Consider the following 21,474-nt stretch of genomic DNA (forward strand, 5'->3'; position numbering starts at 1 on the left):
GTTCAAGCACAATATTCGAGGCCAGGATTACATCTTTTGAACTCAATAATCTATTGTCTCTGTGAAGTAAATTATTTAGTCTATTTGAAGACCAGTGGATGCTACATTTAAGGATATTTCTCAAAATACTGAGAAAATCTTTCTGAAATCTTGACAAATGCACTTGCATTAAGTTGGGCCACATTAATTTTAACCCTTTAAGCTTCAGTCAATTCCAGCCGTTTTCAGTACAAAAAATCGCTAATATTCTATTTGTAAATAAAAATATGACAAGAAATACAGGGAATATTGGACGCGCATCGCGAGGTGCATTTCCTTGAAAACGACCGATTCGTGGATTTTATACCGACTTCAAGACATGTTTTGGACAAAATATGTTACTGGCTTGTTTCGTCTGGATGTCCAAGGTTGGATTATGGCCGTTTTTTGTGGAATATTTTCATCTGTGTGTAATAATGAACCCGGAAATGTGAGTCGCGCTGTGTACGTTGAAGCCGCGTACAGAGAAAGGATGGATGGATATTCGTTGTTTGTCGGACAAATGTGTTTATATTACCCGCTGTGGTAATCACATCTGAAAGTGGTTTATACCAGCGGATTCATGAGAATCTAAGCTGTCCATCGGCGTATAGTGTTTGTATTGCAGTTTCAGACATTTAGCAAATTGCTGATGCAGATCTCAAAGTGTACCGCGGGCGGGACACTGAAGCGCAACGGGTTGGTCCCAAATTTTACTGGTTTTTAACAAAGAAAAAAGACAACGTGTATTTCAAGTTCCAGCTCAAAGCACTGAATAGACAGTTAATTTTACCTTGTCTTTGGTGCAAACCCAAACATGCTGGTTTACTTTCTGCAGTTGAAACTGAGCTGTTGCTGGCCACCCCTCTTACAATCAGAGGTCTCCTGTCATTGCATCTGTTCTGTTAGGTGAGTGGCAGAGAGCAGCCAAAAGGAGGAGGAAGAGGAGGAGTCTGGCGGGGGCGGAGCTTATCCTGCTGTGACATCACAACAGGTTTCAAATCTAAACGACTCGGGAGGAGACATATGTCCTGATCAATGGTGAAAAAAAAATTAAAAAAGAGGGTGGTCTTTACTCTTATTTTATAAGTCAATGGTAAAATTGGAGACACAGTCATTATGCATAATATGGCTCCTTTACAGTGTTTCAGAGGCTAGAGATTTCTTAGAATATATAGAATTCCTGTTCTGCTGGCAGATCATTTTGTTTATTTTAAGTAATAGCGCCCCTATTTCCTCCTTGTGTATAAGAGCTGAATTTTTTGTAGTGACTCCATAAATGCTAACTGCTAAAGGGTAGCATGTATCTCTAGATATACAGCAACTGCATATTAACTCCTAGCTTTTACTTAACTATTTACTAACTCTGTTTATCTAGTTGAGTGGGTAGCGTGCAGCTGCTGTATTCTAAAAACAACTGCTGTTGTTGAAGCCAAGCAAAAGCAAGAATCAGCAGTGAGACTAAAGCTAAATATTGCATTAGTGAATGGAAAGGTAAAGCTGGAAGAGGCTCACTAGAAGAGAGACAAACTGCAGGGTCGGGTTCATCAGCGTGAGTCAATACTGTCACATTATACACAGTCAAGCAGAGTTGCAAGTCTTTTAATGACTTACCATTATTGTATGTTTCACATTTTAAAACCATGCAGACAGCAGAGGAGCCAGTCCAAGGAAAATATATCAAGATGTTGAAACAGCTCACCTGTTGCATGCCGCTTCTTCTCCATCCACCTCGTCATTCTGTCCAAGAACAGTAATATCCCCATTATGAGCTGCTTCCTTTATCAGAGTCAGTGCGGTTTTCTTCGACAGTGGATGCTCTTCGTTTTCCGTGTGGACAGTAGTGTGTGGAAGGGGTTCTTCCAAGTCCTCTTGGCTCCCCAAACTAAACTAAGAGGAAGACAAAGATCATTGAGAGGGGTGGAATATGCCAACAGGTGGTTCTATCTATCAGGATATCATTTCAACAGCAGTTAAGAGTGTGCATCTGTCATAGAAATCTATTTCACCATGGCTCTTCAGACTTATTTTACCTGTGGCTGGATGTCAGGCAGCTCTGTGGGTGTGGCAGCCATGCCGGGTGTCTCCGTCTCAGACTCCGCCTCTTCCTCGTCTACCTCGTGTATGGTGGGCGTCACATCGGAGGGGGGCAGCGAGGTCTTTTTTTCTTACGTTTCTTTTTGCGCCTTCTGTCCGTACTGTGCACCCTCTTACGTAAACGCTGTGGCACAGGCAGGTGGGTGGACAAGGGGTGGTGCGTGTGGTGAAATGTGTGTCTGTGATCTGCGATAAAAAAATTATAAAGGAGAATAGTCATAAATACATCAAATGTCAGTATACTGGTATATATCTGCTGACTGAGCAGACGCTGTGACACACTGTCTAATACTGAGTGTGTGTGTGTGTATGTATGCAAAGTGTGAGAACAGATGACACACTACTGTTCTATTGGGATTTTGATATGAAACTAAATTAATGTTGCAAATCTAACTTATGAGTTCTCCTCAGGATGACAGCAGTAATATTGAGGCGAGGTTATTATTCCGAGCTGCTTCACACACTGCAGCCTGTCTGGAAAACTCTTGGATGATTTCTCCCCAAACACTTTGTAAAAACTGCACTTCAGCTTGGATTTAACCTACTGAAACTCTTGGCATGTCATCTTTAGAAGGTCACAGGAATTAGACCATTCATCAGACCCAGGAAACTGTGACAACAAAAGGAATACTTAAGATTTTTAGCTTCCTGACAGTCATTGAACTAATCCTGTGGAGGATGTAGCTCTTCAGGACAATTAATCAAATTTTAAATTGTAATATTTCATTAAAATCCTTTGATTCTTACAAGTCTCATTTCATTACATGTCTCAGTTTTTAATGACAAAGATAAACTGATTGCACTAATTGGAATATGTTTAAAAAAAAAAAGAATAAATATAATTCTGACCTCCTTGGTACATCTGAGAGCAGTGACCAGTGGTCACATGACAAAAAGTCGGGCACATTTTTTTTCTGAAAGAGGCTGAACTGCAGTCTGTTTAATCAGAGCAGATAGAAGACAAGTATGACAACAAATTAAAAATGTACTACGTTCAGAAATTTAGGGTCACTTAGAAATGTCCTTATTTTTGGAAGAAAAACATTGTTTTTAATGAAGATAACATTAATCAGAATTATAATCTGGACATTGTTAATGTGATAAACAACTACTCTAGCTGGAAATGGCATAGCTTTAATGGAATATCTCCATAGGGGTACAGAGGCCAGCAACCATCATTCCTGTGTTCTAATGCTACACTGTGCTAGCTAATTTTGTTGAAAGGCTATCTGATAATTAGAAAGTCTTTGCGCAATTGTGTTAGCACATGAATAAAAAATGTGAGTTTTCATGGAAAACAAGATGTTGTCTGGGTGACCCCAAACCTTTGAACAGTAGTGCATATAAAGCTGGTAGTCATCTTTTTTTTTCTCAAATTTTAATAACACTTGTGGCCAGTTGGAAAATGTACATTTTAGGTTTTTCAATTTGTGAAATAAAGAAAAAAACTGTAACCTTCTTTTTTTTTAACTTTTTTTTAAAATCATTTATGCCATAAAACATTTGTTATACTGCAGTAAAAAATTAGCCCAAAGAGAGTAAAAATGGGACCTTAACGATGTAATGGATAACACAGAACTGTTTCAGGAAAACTACAGCACCTTATATGACTACAGTCATGAGTTTTCAACTCCCACTGCTGTATTGGAACAAACAATGTTGACTGTTGATGGCTCTTAACTCCATTAAATAAAACATGCAGGGGGAAAATGGTCTCAGATGAGAGACTCTCTCTCCTTCTAATTCCCTATTAAACACTTGAAAGACACAACATAAACAAAAGCTTCTAATTTTAATTAACATGTAATAATGGAGACACTCTCTGTGTAATAAACATCAAAAGAAAGCAGCTTTATCTAATCTTAGCCTCCATTATCTCCTGTCAGAGCATGTGGCACCCATCTGCTAATCTCTCCAACACTAATCCACCCAAATACTCCCAGAATATGGTGCCCTGATCTCTTAATATAACTACGATGGAGAAGGTCACGATCTGCTTGCATGCACTGTATTTATACACACATTAACGCAAATACAGTTGAGCACAAAATTATTCACACTTAGGGTACATTTGTAATTCTCGTGAATTCAACCAACAGGTTTCTTCTGGCTGAAAATGTCACCAACAAGTGACAAAACACAGTAAGAAACTGTGTTACAGAACATTTAACTATTTCTGTTGTTTGGTTTAGGGCTTTTTTTAAAAAAAAATATATAAAAAATGAAATGTTATCTCTGAAAATACTCATGCTCTGTCCCTGTATTCAGTCCAAAGCCTACCTCAGCAACCAATCAAATCTTGTAAAGCTAACAAGTTTGAGGCTGAAGGCTTCCTTCTAACCATCTTGTCTTCATCCCTCCATAGATCTTCATCCGAACTCTGGCTGGGCAGGTCAGAAACATTGATGGTGTTTTCTTTTAATCATTTTTCACCACTTTGGCTGTGTGTTTCACATCATTGTCATGTGGGAAGATCCAGTACTGCCCGAGCGAGTTTTTCCTTCAAATCATAATCCAGTTCTCTTAGCTATGACAACAGGATGGTGTTCTTGGTGTTTAAGTATGCTCTATAACATGAAAGAAGATACCACATTACTAGGACTATTTGAAATGGCACTGAGGCTGCATTTCTCACAAATTTTGAAACAATTTCAAAGTGCATGAACAATTTTGGACATTACATTTTTAGTAAAAATGTAACAAGAAAAAAACAACATTAAAATACTTTAAATGTATCATCAGCATCTTTAACCCAATCTCTTACCGCCTTTTGTCACTCAGTGATGTCATTTCTAGCCAGAAGAAACCTATCGGTCAAATGAAAATTCACTGTAAACCACAATTTAGTAAGAGTCTGTATAATTTAAGGCTTAACAGTACATTTAGTGGGATATTATACAATTCACTTGTCCTTCCATATCTTAGTTATGGAGCGGAAATATGGGGAAATAATTACAGCGTCAATATCGACCCTATATTTTTACTTCAAAAAAGGCAGTTAAGAATTGTTAGTCATGCTGATTTTTATGCACCATCCAATCCCATTTTGTTGCGCTAAAAACATTAAAAATATATGACATTATTGATCTCAATACATTAGCTGTCAAGTATAAAGCATATTATAATAATCTTCCAAATTGTATTCAAAATATGTTCGAAGATCCGTACCCTAAAGCAATATAAATTATTTGGTAATTTTGTGGCTGCCTTCTAACTTAGCAGCTAGCTGGTAGCATAGTTTTAGTCACTGTGGTGTCCTGGTTTGTGGCAGCAGCTCGTGTTTCTTGTTCAGTTTTTGCAGTCTCTGCTTGAGACATTTCTGAGACCACAGTGTCAACAGACAGAGGTTGCTGCTTCAGACCTGAAGTAGAGCTTTTAATTGATCAATAATCAGTCAATGAAAATACAGCTACCGATAATCTGAAAAATGCTTCAAAGACTGTATCAACTCTAATGTCAATGTGAATGAAAATACTACAAATCAAGTCTGAAGATAAGGAGTAAGTTTCAGCCTGAAATATAACAAATAAAATGTCATTTATAATTCATATCTCATTAGCTTACTTTAGGATCATAATGTGGGTTATGCTAACTTACAAAAACAGTTTGTAATATTTATAGTGTCACTGTGGCTATAATAAAATGTGGTCCCGACAGTCACGGTACATGCAAACTGAACATGGTAGCTTTGCTTACACTCAAAGTCCTTCTCAGTGTAGTGTCTGCCCATCCTGTCCCCACTAGTGGAAGCAGAGTCACTGATGATGTCTCCGAAGCGCTCCACAGACAGGGCTTTCTCCCAGTTCTCCTCCTCCTCCTCCTCTTCCTCCTGTTCCTCCACAGATCCATCCTCATCTTCCTCCTCCACCTTCACCTTCAACGTGACAGAAAAAAATGAGTCAACATGGTGTTTGGGAATACGAAAGTGCAATTGTCTGTCCTAAAGCACATAAAGGGGATATGGCCAATCATGTGGCAGTCAGTTTTTCAGTTTGTTATGGAATCCATAGGGGACTTTTTGTTCTGATGCATAAGGACATCTATTCATGCAGAAAGACACCGCCATTGCCATGAATGTGGAACTGGATGATTACATGAATTGTGCCACCCTGATTGCTAAAGTGTATGTATTACCCAAGCGGGGAGTCCAATCAGATACTCCTTTAGCATGACACAGCTTTGCTCTGAAATCAGAAATAGCAGCCACACAGGGAGCATATTCTTGCCAAATTACAGTAAAAATGCCAATCTGGGAGGAACAAAGACATGTGGGGGAGTTCCTATTTTATAGAGAAGCACAACACACAGCATGTGTCTACTTAAAATTTTGATTTGTGGATAGCAGCAACAAAGCTTTTCATTGTTTCCCCACATTTAAGCCAGAAATTGCTTTTTCTTTTTTTCAAAATGTAGTTTAAAACAATCCTGTAGCATTAGAATAGCCACGTAGTGTCTGTATATCCTCCACTACATTTGCAGAAGACATCAAATCAATACAACAAAGTGCTAAGCGGCAAAGACCTAATGCACGAGAGAGAGCCCCTGGAGACAGTGAAGGCTGATGGGAGTGTCCTGCCTCGGAGGATCGGTGCCTCTGATAGGTCAAATCACTGGGACAGGCTGCTCCCTCTGCCCCAGATTGGTGCTGGCACAGTGAGCTCTCTGGCTACTGCTCAGTGGTCTCACATTTCTCTATGCCAGGGCTCCATTACTTCCTAATTACCAGTGGGATGAAGGGACAGGATGCATTTAATGATCCGAGCTACCTATCTACACAAGACCGAGGCAGACGTAGCCAGATAGAATAGAAAAGGGAGATTTTAAACTGAGTGAGCTGTAAAAGCCTTGTTTTCACTGGAGGCCCCAGTTCAGTTGTACTCATTATTTAAGACGCTCTGTGTTCCTGCAAGCTAATTTCCAGATTCATTTCCTCATTTGCTTAACTTGCTCTGTTCATCAGAGTAAGACCCTGAATTTAATGGTCGTGATGAAATGCAAGAAGGAGTAATTCTCTAAGCTGAGGATGTAACGGAGAAGGAAAACCTGGTTTCCTCTGCTCAAGCTCTGTTGGTGCAAATGACTCTAAAGTCTTTCATGTCAGCTTTGAAGTCAGTTGGGGTGGAAGGACACAGGAGGTGGGCAAACCCCGCCCAGGTGGTGGAGGCTCTGTCTCAATAGGAATAGGATGACAGACAATACAGTGTGATTCAAAGTGATTTCAAATGCTACGGTATTTTAAAGACAATAGATATTACATTTAGCAACTAATCAAAGGAATAATTTAAAATGTAGATGTTTGTCATTGTAATGTGTTTCAGTGTGACATTTTCAGAACTGCTAAAACAATAACTTCAGTGTATTAGAGGTGAATGTTACATATTTCTGTTGATGGGCTTCAGTTAAATCTTTTATATTTGACTAATGTCAAAAGTGAATTTATCAAATACAGCATACGAGGCATAGCGACTTGTAGCATAGCATCACATCTTACAACTTTCATCATACAGGTTTACAAAAGTAAAAAATGTGTTTGTCAGTTAACATCCAAACAGTCCCTTCTCATGGAGGCAGTCACTCTAAGACACATCTGACTGGATGCATTTATGTAAGTCTGGACACATAGGAAATCTCGATAACTGTAATTAATATATAATAATCATTTTTGCCTCCACAGATCAAATATGGCTCTGTCAAAAGAAGAAAGAGCCAAAGTGGTACTTCTTAGTGGAAATGAAGGACAAAACAACCTTTCAGATTAACTCATGTAAAACAACTGTATGGAGGTTAGTCTATTGCAATTAAACATGAATGCTTTGTTTTTACTGGCACAGCTGCAGTATTTTACACAGAATAATGTGCAAGGAATTGATGGTAGCATAGCCTAGCCGCGCTACACCCATGTTCTGAAGGCACAAGGGTCTAGGACCGCTCGACAGGGAGGGAGGCGGGCTAAAAGGTTGTCTTTCAAATCACTCTGCAGCAATTGGGTAGGTATACAACCAATCAACGCAATGAATAGGCTGACGGAGTTCCTACAGCGCCGGCGGATTGTGGCTAAGTCCCATGAGCTTCCCAACCAGCGGAGCCAACTGGTATATTAAGGATTTGCCATATCCCGTCAGCATAAGTCCAAATACGTCTTTCTTCTCAGTGAAACACTTCAGTGCCGTCCTTTGTTTATCTTTCAAGTTGAATTTTAGCTTCAAATATTTAAGGGCTGTGGCCAAAGCCGAGCTGAAAGATAACTGTTTATTGTGCACCGGTTGTTTCTGTCAGAATCGTCGCGCCTCTGTCGTCACTTAGTTACACCTGCCTTCTGACTCTACACTTCATGGTGATTCGTCCGGCCAGTTTTAGGAGCATCCAGCCTCGAGCCTTATGGAGGGTAACTAGACCCACCCTGGCAGAGAATTAAATTCGTTGCCGTGGGTTGTCTCGTGCGGCTAGGCTAATGGTAGCATGCAAAGCACTCACATTTAGAACCTATACACTACTGAGCTATAATTTTAACTAGTGCAGCTACTTTCTTTTATTAATTCTAAAAAAAAATTATAACAGACCAACTTTTACACTAGCTGCTTTCTTGCAGATAGTTATAGTTGTAGTAAATATGGATTTAATTTTACTCAGATAGCATGGTTACCAAAAACTGACTCGGAGAGACGTTTTGCATTGAGCTATAACAAATAGTGGATTGTGATGTTCTGTAGCGATAACAATTCATCATTAAAAGTCTCATTTCTGATTATTAGATGCTTTTGTTGAATATCATTGACTTTTGGACTATTTGCGGGACAGAAAAGGCCCCTGGATCAAGTCATTTTGGTCTCTGGGGAACAGTGATATCTATGAAACTATTTACTGACACTGACACACACCATGTGACTCATTTATTAATGGGAGAAAATGTAAAACATACACAGGAGTCACTAGGGTTGGCCCCTTTGATGTGTTTTCTAAAACCACTAGAGCACATAGCAGTTATCTAATGCATTTTTTAGTGACATGTTGTGGAGGTGGAGACTAAAATCTCCTAATATAAATATTGATAATTAATTCTGGATAGGGGCTCTTATCCCCTCCCAGCCTGTTTACTGTGAGAGTTATCACTGTGGGTTACCATCTACATCAAACACAATATTTCATGCATGAAAATGAAACTTCTCTGCGGCTGGTCTGGCCACCGCTAATCAATTACAAGAAAGGGAGGCTTCAATTAAAAGTTTGATCAGCAGAGCCGAGCTGCACTTGAGTTACAAATATGCTATTTAACCTTTTCTCACGAACTGGCCAACTTCTACTAGAGCATGAATATTTCATATTTAGTGCAATGATGAGACAGAGAGATGCATTAAAATATTTATCAGCTGCTGACTAGTATTCAGGAGGGCCTGTGTGTGTGTGTGTCTGTTTGCCTTGTTTGTGAGGACCAATTGCTCTGACATTAGTGATCAGGAAACACTTCCAAAGTGCTGCACCTTCAATTCACAGGTCTAAAGTTACCAAGAGGGCTAGGATTACTGCATAGTAATAGCTGAACACCAATGCAACATATGAACCTGCTGAGGTCCATCATTAAAATCTATCATTAAACCCAAATTTACTATTCAGTGTACTAGTTTGAAAAATGTATATTTGTGCTAAAAATAGTGAAAACTGTGTATGAAATCATGAGCAAGACATCCAGAATATCTAAATTGTTTTAACAATGTACTGTAGAAGTCTACAGTCTCCATAAAATGCTGGAACAATTAAGATACACAATGTATTGTTTTCTTTCCTTTCCCGAAGATAAAAGTCTTTAAAGGCTCTTATCCAGATGAGATTGGAACAACTATAGTTTTTTCTGCTGCCAGCAGCAGGTTTCTAGCTATAGCAGACACACTACTGGCCCAGTTCCTCAGCAGCTTAACTGGCTTTAGTGCCTTTATTATAGTATGATACGCTGTTCTTTTTTTTAAAACAAATGGTAGTGAGTCCACAACTGTGTGTTGCAATGTGTCATGGTTTAATTTGATGACAAAACGGTAAATTTAAACACAATTTGACCTGTGTTTCTTCCATATATCTTCAGATCTGTATGATGAGCATCCTACCCTTTATTCTCCATTTCTGCTCGTTATCGTAAATCTAAGCATGCAGCTTTATTTCTTACTTCTCGAGTATGAATTTATTCTTAGCTTATTTTCATTTGTATTAGTAGTAGTACAACATACTTATATTTTAGTGCTATCCTCAGCATTTATTCTCATGTAACTGTGATTTTTTCGGAGCAATATCTGGCACAAGAGCTTCCTGATTTCTTCTTTTTATGTTTCTATCTCAGAACTTATAAACAAGAGCAGCTCGAAACTGAAATGAACTCAGAGCCTCCTGTTCATAGAGGGACTTGATACAAGTTAACGTTGGCATTTAACATAAATCAATATGACTGCTAGTTGAGATATAGGCTAACAAAGTGCAGACTCAAGTACATGACTCCTCTGTTTCAGTCAACAACAAGCAGCACACTGGCAGCTAGCAAACTGAAGCTGAGCTAATCACATGAGTCAGTAGTGTGGAGTTCTGTCACCTGTCAGACCGACTAAAGCTGATTTAGCTACCAGCAGTAATACAGCTACAAACAAACATCGTCACCCTGGTCTGCTGTGACAGACTCCAGCCCCCCGCGACCCAGATGAGGATAAAGCAGTGTCTAGATAATAGATGGATGGAGGAAACCATTTTTGTTGTCTTTTGTTTATGTGAAAAGTTCTGCATTATTTTGTCTTTTGTATTGCATATTGACTAACTTATTTGTTATCCTATTATCCAGTAAACTAATGAGAAAATTAGCAGAATATACAGTAAAAACAATCAATAGCTGCAGCTGTAAATGAATGTTCTGCTCGAGTTCACTCAACCCACTGAATTAAGTTGTGAAAGGAGACAAACAAACCACATTATTAAATGTCTCCAAACTTGCTGTGTGTCTTTAACACGTTCAATTAAGTCTTGGTTGCTTCTCTTTATAATAATGAAAAATAAGATAACCATAATTAAGTCCGGTATTGATTCCGGTTCCTGGCCCTTCACGTTTGTTGTCTGACTCACTGAACACATCTTTGAATCAATCTGGCACAATTGGCTCCACCAGAAGTTTCTCATTTTAAAGAAAAAAACTGAACTTCAAGTCAAACACACTGCAAGAGGTTGCATTAATTGTGTTAAAATGGACATTTACGTCCAATAACAGACCTGCCAACCTTGGCGAAATATTTTGAGTACCACTTGTGTAGCTAGCTTAGCTGCTATATTCTATGTCACACATGCACGCGCAAACATGCACACGCAAACACGCACGCACGCACGCACACACACACACACCATTTTACCATTTTAACCGCCAGCTGCTGCGAGTGGGGGCACAGGGAACGGGGAGAGAGGCGGATGGAGGCAGAGGACAGGAGAGAGCGGGCCAACAAGGGTTCGGCACACTCGTTATTCTCCGCTACTCTATGATGATTGGTTGAAATTGAACCACTACACTGCTGCATCCTGTTGTCAGGCATAAGAATTGCACGTCCACATTTCTAACAGCACTCACAGATGTCTGCAGCTTTTTGAGTAGTTTAATAAGGCGGAGCATACCAGCGTATTTTGATGTCAAATCGCGTACCTGCTACGCAAAATGCGTACAGGTTGGCAGGTCTGTAATAAATTGCCAAATCTGAACTAAAAAAATCCAAAATTTTCCACAAGGGATATTTCAGATGAACTACAATTGCAAGTCAAACCAGTTAAATAAATCAACAAATGCTTTTTGACTCATTTTTAGCAGCCCCTACACTCCTATTTCTGAGAGGAACAACAAAGAACACTTTGCAGTGCAGTATTATAGCCTCAGTGTGTGACAGTTCTACTCAGTATGTTGGTCCTCCATCACACAGTTGTGAACTGTGATTTTTTTCACTGATAATCCTTCATAGTAAAATTCAGACTGATAAAAATATGCTAAATATGTCAGTTTGCATTCCCCAGTGAAGTCCTCTGCTTTCTGTTGCTTCCTGCTCATTTTATTTCGCAGCTTCCTCTTCCCTTCATGCCGGTCCTCTTTGATTGAAGGAGCTGGCACACTTCCCAGACAAACAAATCGCAACTGACATAAATATCAGCATCAGTGTTTTGCTTTTCTTTGCACTGTACAGCTGATGTTTATGAGCAGTTATTTAAACATGTGTGCCTTTTTACTGAATAGCATTTCTTTTAAAAATAGAATGAAAGAAAACAAACTTTTCTTAAATAAGGTCCAATTATTGCATGCACTTAAATGCTCACAAGCCCAATTTTTTCTCCTACCTCCTTTGGACTCGCAATATCAAACAGTAGCAGCAATAAAGAGCACTTTTATTCAGGTGTTATTTTATTATCTGTGGCTAACAAATGTTTGGCTAACAGATTTAGTTCAATCGAACCACTGGAGTGATGCCAAAGTGTACTCAACTATGTGTTTATGCCTACTGTAAGATCAATACAAAGGAAATAAAGACATAATTCCAAATGTTATACTAGCTAGCTACTAGTGAAAATGCTAATTATTCCATTCAGTATTAAGGTTATTTAAAAAATTAATTTCACATTCTCTGTCATGTTGTGATTTATGAATTATGCTGTTATTCTAACATGATTGTAGTAGCTGCAAGGTGCCGTCAAATGGAATTATACTGCAAATGTTGTTCTAAGACTCTTTATCACATTCTAATATACTGTAGTGGTTGTCAGATATAGCCAGAAAAAAGAAAAAGGGGTGTTTGTTGACCAACAAAAAACCTTGAAGGCGAACAAATAGCCAGTCAGCCATCTAAGTGAAGCCAGCAGGCATTGTTTTCAGTTGGGGAAGTTGTAAGTATTCCTTAAAGTCAGCTGGTAAGGACCATGTTTCATGCCCTCAAGAGACAAAGACAAGCAAAGTAGCAGAAACAGCTCACCAGTATGTTTGCTACATCAGAACTTATTAGGAGAAGGTGTTTCTATCAGGGGCTGCACAGTGCATTGGTGGTTAGGACTGTCGCCTCTGAGGGTGGGGAAAATTTCCGATTTTTAGATGCAGCGCGATTTGGAAGTGTACAAATCTGAATCGATTCACTAATGTCCAAATTTCGATTATTTAAATCTGTTTATTAAAGTAATACGGAATGCTATAATAATGCGGAACTAAGAAGCGCGGCACATGTCATCTCCAGGACACTTTGGGATGCGCACCTGGAGTCGACACATCGACACATGCACAGAGGAAAACAAACATGGCTGACCCCCAGCCACCTCGCTGTGACATCTGAACAGCTCCTTCTAATTTAAAAGCAGACGTGTGGAAACATTTCGGCTTCTACAACGTCGAGGGCAGAAGTGAACTGGCCAAAAGCCACGTTATATGTAAGCAGTGTCGTACAAAACTCAAATACTTTGGCAACACAACAAACATACTATATCTATGCACTGTGTGCACTGTGTCCTGCTCTTTTTAGTCAAACTGTTTTTCTATTTGCTGCTGTTACACCGTAAATTTCCCCACTGTGGGATCAATAAAGGTTTTATCTATCTATTTATCTATGAGAAGCCATGTAAGTTGATTCCATCCAACCGAATAGTTGGGCAGACGGCAGGCTGTTGTTGCTGCGGCTACTAGTGGTGCAACCGACCACAGAACAATCGAGGCAGCAATCAGAAAGCTGCCACCCTCATTGGAAAAGGCAAAGTGCATCTATATACATAAATTAAAGATGCATCAATTATCATTTCATAACCAAACCGTAGCTCCTAAATTGTTATTGAATTGTGAGGTGCCCAAAGATTCCCATCCCTAGTCGCCTCGCAGCTCCAAGATCCCCCACTGGCATCTTTCTCGTGGAGTTTGCATGTTCTCCCTGTGCATGTGTGGGTTTTCTCCGGGTTCTCCAGCTTCCTCCCACAGTCCAAAAACATCCATCCATTATCTATACACCGCTTAATCTTCACTATGGTCACAGGGGGACTGGAGTCTATCCCAGCTGACTTAGGGTGAAGGCAGGGGACACCCTGGACAGGTCACCAGTCTATCACATCTTCTAGCTGCAAGGCAACAGTGCTAAGCCAAAGCCACTGTGCAGTGCATCCAAAAACATGCTGAGGTTAACTGGTGATTCTAAATTGTCCATAGGTGTGAATGTGAGTGTGATTGTTTGTCTCTGTATGTAGTCCTGTGACAGACAGTGACCTGTCCAGGGTGTCCCCTGCCTTCACCCTAAGTCAGCTGGGATAGACTTCAGCCCCACATGACCCTAATGAGGATTAAGCAGTGTATAGATAGATGGGTGGATGTTTCCATCAGCCAGGACGTGAATTAACTCTGTTCTTCTTATCAACTTTAATAATGTCATACTTTTAATGTGCATGACAATACATTATGGAAACACAACAAGTATGACGCTGCACAACAGGAGCTTGCAACAACTGACCAAAAATGGAGCAGTTTAAGTTTGCTGGATGTATTTTTGTGAAGCCTATGTTGACCGCCTGCACACTAAGGACTGCAACTAAAGTAAAGATTTTCATCAACTAGATGAGCCTTCAGTAGAGGGCAGAACCACGCCCTCTGCTGGCGAAAACCCTGTCCTCCCTATACAACTGATGCAATATGTATCAATTTTGATCATCGTACGTATCTCCCTCCCTACTTGATTTGCTGACCTGTAACTCCACAACTGAGCAGGGGACCTTAGACTGATCTTATGTGCCAAGTTTGATTATCCTGACTTCAGCGGTTGCAGAGATATCGGACTGGACATAGCCACATACATACATACAAACATACATACATACATACATACATACTTACCCAGCCAGATACCGCACCGAATGCAATAACCCCGCCGATGTACCCATCGGGCGTGGTTAAATAAATTAATATGATCATGCACGTGGCATGATAAAGCATTTTGCAAATACATACAGCACTGTCCAATTCAATTCATTATGCTCCTTGGCACGCTACCTCCACATGCATGGACATGAGAAGAAAACAAATAAACACTGCTCCAGGGCACAAGTAGTGATAAAAAAAATTCAGGTAGAGTTAGAATGTAGAACCTAGTCGGTGTTGTTTGAATCAAACAGCATCTTAAGACACCCATGCAATGGATAAACCACCAACACCCATAAAGGGCGTCTCTTTACAAATTGCAGGTGACATAAGCTGGCAGCAGCTGGCAATGTTTCTCTGGCAACCCAGACTCAGACGGGCTGCAGGAATTTGCTTTCATAACCTTCATACAGATGCATCCTTCGACAAACCACAGTAAACAAAGTCTCTCCTACCGCCATCAATCAGCGATCGGAAGTAACTGCAGAGAAGATGTTCAGTCACTGTGGATTCTGTAGGTGCGGGATTTAGATGCAGAGTTCACAAGTAATTGAGGGTAGAAAATTGAGGGGTCCACTTATGTCGGCAAGCATTCAGCCTGTTATTTCCTTCCGACTGGTGTCACAATATGCTCAGCACACCATGGATGACATGGTCCTCACTGTGCATAATGACACATCACCTACTTAGTTGGCAGTGCCGTTTCTCCCTGAGAACACAGGCTAATCTGTTTCACTCAAAGCAAAGCTAGAAGCATCCTGCCATGCAGGCCGTGAGCTTTTTCAACAGAGTGTGAGTCATCTATGTGTTGAGGGAACAATTCAGCCTTATAGACATTTCAGTGCTCTTTTCATTGCTGATAACCATCATTCCATTGTGAGAGGAAATTCTATGGTACTAAATGAGAGCAAGGATAAGAGCCCAATCACACCAGTGGTTCAAACTGCATAATTTTATGGCAAAATCAATGACTTAATGGAATCTCTGCATTTCCGTCAGCTTTGGTGACCCCTGACATGCAGATCGGCCAGTTTAGCATCCAACACTGACGTTGAAGGGAACAGAGAGCTGGACACTATAAATCTGAGAAAGCTATTGTAGCTTTTTTGGTAGAGTTGCGCAATCCACGTAACCTGCTCCACAAAAACACCAACCAAACTAACAATGTTACAGTTAGCAAACTAGTGAGCTCAGCGAGGTATGATGACTGAAAGTGACCAGTAGTATACCAGGTATTCTGCTACATCAGCCATCCTTCTTAAAGTACGTTTTCTGAGATGTTAAGGTTCATTTTGTTTCGCCTGTGTGTCTATAATGTACACTACGGTTCAAAAGTTTGAGGTCACTTTTTTTGAAAGAAAGGTATTTTTTTTTCAATGAAGATGAAATTAAATTAATCAGAAATCCAGTCTAGACATTGTTAATGTGATAAATGATTATTCTAGCTAGAAACAGCTGATTTTTTAAATGGAATATCTACATAGAGGTACAGAGGAACATTTCCAGCAACCATCACTCCTGTGTTCTAATGCTACATTGTGTTAGCTAATGGTGTTGAAAGGCTAACTGATGACTAGAAAACCCTTGTGCAATTATGTTAGCACATGAATAAAAGTGTGAGTTTTCATGGAAAGCATGAAATTGCCTGGGTAACTCCAAATTTTAGAATGTTAGTGTACACAGTGAATGGAAAAGGGACGGACATATTTTTTCTTTCATATACTCTACTGATCTCAAGAAGAGAAATTCTCTAATCACATCAAACTGTTATCAAATTGTTGAGTAAAATCTGAGAAAACACAACTGCTTGTTGTCAATAAATTTCCCTTTTAACTAAATATAAAAATTTAGGGCACAGCTTACTGGAATTCAAGCTGTCTGTTTTTATTACTGTGTTGCAACAATATAAAAAAATGCCTTCAGAAAGAACAGAAACAAGCCCTTTGTTTTTGACATTCATGATACACATGGTGTTTCAAAGGGCAGCATTCGCCTGGGGGCTGGAGAACAGTTACAGCCCAACGCTTCCTTTTGAAATACCACATCCAGCTAGAAAAATACAAGGTCTGGGAAAAAGGGAACAAGAACAACAACAATTATTATTTTCAGCTTACAGTGCAGCATAAAGCACATTTTACCGATCCACAGGCATTGCTCCCTGGATTCCAATAAACAAGCTATTTGGCAGCTGATTGGTGTGAAATTGTGAAATGAATGTTGCAGCGAAGAACTGAGATAACACTAAATCAAAAAAATATTTCAAAGCTATCTGGCAAATTTAAAGATTTGCTTTCTCACTTCCTTTGTTTCGCTCTCAAGCTTCCAGCCATGCTGCATCTCTACTAAAAAGGCAACCGACTGCAGCTCTGAGACAGTTTAACAGGCTTGCTGAGACTCCATTCCACAAACGGACAGGGTAACATCTGCTACAGGCTCATTGTCCAGATCTCTTTCTCATTGTAAGATTTTAGCTGATTTGCAAGTCCAACTCTCCTTCATGTCTTAGTCGTCCATGTTTGCATACAGTGCCTCACCTACTCCTTGGCTTTCTTTAATATTGCATCACCAAAGATTAACTGACTGTTGAAAAGGGCAAATCATGTTCAACGTTCATCCATCCATCCATCCATCCATTCATTATCTATATAGCGCTTGATCCTCATTAGGGTCATGGGGGGTCTGGAGTGCATCCCAGCTGATGTAGGGTGAAGGCCTAGATCACCAGTCTATCACAGGACCACATGTACAGACAAACAATCACACTGACATTGATACCTACAGACAATCTAGAAACGCCACCTACGGACAATTCAGAATCACCAATTAACTTCAGCATGTTTTTGGACTGGCTGCACAGTGGCTGTGTGGTTAGCACTTTTTCCTTGAAGCTAGAAGATCCCCGGTTCACGTCCAGGTCTTCCTGGGATCTTTCTGCATGGAGCTTGCATGTTCTTTCTGTGCATGTGTAGGTTTTCTCCAGGTACTCTGGCTTCCTCCCATAATCCAAAAACATGCAGATGTTAAATGGTGTTTCTAGATTGCCCGTAGGTATCAATGTGAGTGTGCTTGTTTGTCTCAACATGTAGTCCTGTGACAGACTGGTGACCTGTCCAGGGTGTCCCCTGCCTTCAGTCTAAGTCAGCTGGGTTAGACTCTAGCCCCCCGTGACCCTAATGAGGTCAACAACAGACAACAACAAACCTACCCTGAGGACACCGCAACAATTTTGTTTTGCTGAGAGAAAGTTACATAAAACCACAAACTGTTCTTTTTGCATTTTTGTTTGTATAGATTACACAAATGAGACATACAGTAGTTATTCGTATGCTTGAGAAATGCTGGTTGGTTGACATTTTGAATTATTTTTCTCAAATGGTAAACTTTCGTTTGTGTACTTTTATATATTTCTAGGACTTTAAAAGAAAGATATGTGTTACATAGTCAAGCTGGTAAGACTACTTTTGATACCTTTGAAATGGGCAAGGCTACTAGTTTCCCCCTAGTTGTTCTGTTTATGATAAGCTAAGCTAAACCAATTCTGGTTCAAGGTTTAAATTTAATGAACTCAAACATCTCATAGCACTCTTTGACAGAAGGTGAAAACCAGATTTCCAAAATACTTCAGACTGCTCAGCAATTTTGGAGATTTAACATGAATACTCAACTAAACAGCAAATATGCACAAGCTTGTATGTAATAGACACCTGTGAGTGGAGTAAACACAGAAAGAGCACAACTGTCAGTTGCCTTCCTTGCCCCAGTGATTCTGACAGTGTTCTTCAACACTTCAGCGCTCAGGTCTAATTAAGGCATTTCACATCAGACTGAAAGTTACTGGCTTTTATGCAAGGCTATTTAAAAGCCCTGGACAATGAACCTCCTGAGAGGAGTGTATGCCAAAAGACAACAGAATCTCCCCAGTGTGGAGCTGACTAGCTCTGAATAAATAAAAGTTATAAGAAATGCTGATTATTAGAGCTGCATGGAACCGAAAAGTGCAAAAATCTACACTTTCATATCTCCTTTTACAAGGCAACAATGCCAAGTACAGTAAAATAATGACTGTTTGCTATATATTGTTTTGTATCAACAAATTAAGTTAACATCACAGAATAATTCCTACCTGCTGTAGGTTGATCAACACATCTATGTCAGGGGCATGTCCTCCTGTAGCCATGGGGCCTGGCAAGCAGCCAGTAGGTAAAGAGTAGACCTCTCAGGAGAGCAGGGGCCAGCAGGAAATGTCAGCTCGTGTGGCTGGAATAAAACTAGGAGACTGGGTAAGGAATTGCTGTGGGAAGGGGAGGGCGAAGTGACTGGACAAACACTCTCAGAGGTGGAAGATGACAAGGGTGGCAGGGATTATATAGGTGTGAGAGTCGGGTGGGTTTGTGCCGCTGGAAAGGGGAGTTAGCAGGAGAAGGAAGGAGGGAAAGATGGGGTGCAGAGCAGCGGGAACCTGGAGGAGGACGGGGATCAGCCCTTCTCTTTCACGGCTGGAGATCCAGGAAGCCTTTGGGGTGGCATAACCTACAAGAGAATGGATAGAGGAGAGGAAGTTAGTGGTCAGATACGAGGAATATTTGACCAATAACAAAGCATATAAACTGTACTGCACATATAGACTAGCTGCGCTACACCCATGTTCTGAAGGCACAAGGGTCGAGGCACGCTCGACAGGGAGGGAGGCGGGCTAAAAGGTTGTCTATCAAATCACTCTGCAGCAATTGGGTAGGTATACAACCAATCAGTGCAACGAATAGGCTGACGTAGTTCCTACAGCGCCGGCGGATTGTGGCTAAGTCCCATTAGCTTCCCAACCAGCGGAGCCAACTGGTATATTAAGGATTTGCCATATCCCGTCAGCATAAGTCCAAATACGTCTTTCTTCTCAATGAAACACTTCAGTGCCGTCCTTTGTTTATCTTACAAGTTGAATTTTAGCTTCAAATCTTTAAGGGCTGTGGCCAAAGCCGAGTCGAAAGATAACTGTTTATTGTGCACCGGTTGTTTCTGTCAGAATCGTCGCGCCTCTGTCGTCACTTCGTTACGCCCGCCTTCTGACTCTACACTTCATGGTGATTGGTCCGGACAGTTTTAGGAGAATCCAACCTCGAGCCTTATGGAGGGTAACTAGACCCACCCTGGCAGAGAATTAAATTTGTTGCCGTGGGTTGTCTAGCGCGGCTAGGCTACTGCACATACTGTACATGATCACTGTATGCTGAGGAGTATACACCTACACACACATAGTTCAAAATAGATTTATTACATTCAAAGTCAAAGCTGAAAAATTTATTCTAAATCTGATTTGATTATATAATTAATCAAGCACTAGATATATCACTGTTGCTTCACAACTGTAAGGTTGCGTGTGGGCTTATTATTAAATGAATAAATTCATCTCTTTTGAACCTGGTGGTGCTTTTATCGGTGTCGTGGACATAAAGGGCACTGACAGACAACAAGAGGCCCCTGTCTGGACTACGCTGATGTTGCCCTCACTCGTTTCGCTTCCTTTTTGGACTTTCTACTTGATACTAACAAATCCGTGGATCCAAACTATAAGCCGCATCACTGCCAAAATCTAATGAGGTGGTCCTTGTCATTTCTGACCTTCCCTGAAAATGTCATCCAAATCCGTCTGTTTTTAAGTACAGTTGCGAACAGACAGACAGCCAAATATACGCAGATCATCACATAACTCCACTGTATTCCTTGGTGGAGTAAAGTTCAACATCTATAGTATGTAGTGACACTATTTTCGTCCAGTTTTGGTAGCACTCACAGCCACTGGTGTAGCCTAGTTTTTTCTAGTGGGTATACTCCAGCCAGGTCAGGTTCATATGTGCGGGTGTACTCACACGTGCGTGCGTACGTACACACACACACACACACACACACACACACACACACACACACACACACACACACACACACACACACACACACACACACACACACACACACACACACACACACACACACACACACACACACACACACACACACACACACACACACACACACACACACACACACACACACACAGCAACAGCAGCTCCTTTATTTCAAACTACCAATTAGATACTTATAGACGTTATAGCGTCAGCAGCTCCTCTTCCTGCCATCAGGTAGAGCTGATGTTTCCTCTTCATCAGGCTCCCTTTCCTAAATGTTAACCGTAGCTCCAGCTGTAGTGTTTCCTAAAGCGGCAGTATTCACAGGACAGGCAACAGGCTTATTAAAACACTGAAATAGTTTCATTTGGCTTTGCTTTCTTTTTGTTATTTTTCCTCTACTGACTGGTGTTGGATCATTAGACGTTGTTGACTCATGTCCCTCTTCTTCTAAGCCAGGGGTATTCAGGTAAAAAATTCAGAGAGGTCCAGTCAGAGAAAATGGATTAAAGCAAAGGTCCAGAACATCATATTGTCTAACTTGAATTAGCGTGATATATGTTGATGTAACCTGGTAGTTAC

The 21,474-nt window shown here is 40.4% G+C and overlaps 1 protein-coding gene across 1 annotated transcript in view; it reads right to left on the minus strand.

Moving 5' to 3' along the window:
• Positions 1-21,474, minus strand: part of LOC110969841 (anion exchange protein 3-like) — a 99,216-nt gene that overhangs the window by 60,509 nt on the left and 17,233 nt on the right. The window contains 5 exon segments of the mRNA XM_051958617.1: positions 1,721-1,908; positions 2,052-2,182; positions 2,185-2,301; positions 5,812-5,989; positions 19,116-19,522. Of these exon segments, the coding sequence (XP_051814577.1) occupies positions 1,721-1,908; positions 2,052-2,182; positions 2,185-2,301; positions 5,812-5,989; positions 19,116-19,169 (668 nt within the window). The 5' untranslated portion in view covers positions 19,170-19,522.

This window comes from Acanthochromis polyacanthus, chromosome 14 (assembly GCF_021347895.1).
Source record: "Acanthochromis polyacanthus isolate Apoly-LR-REF ecotype Palm Island chromosome 14, KAUST_Apoly_ChrSc, whole genome shotgun sequence".
NCBI lineage: Eukaryota > Metazoa > Chordata > Actinopteri > Pomacentridae > Acanthochromis > Acanthochromis polyacanthus.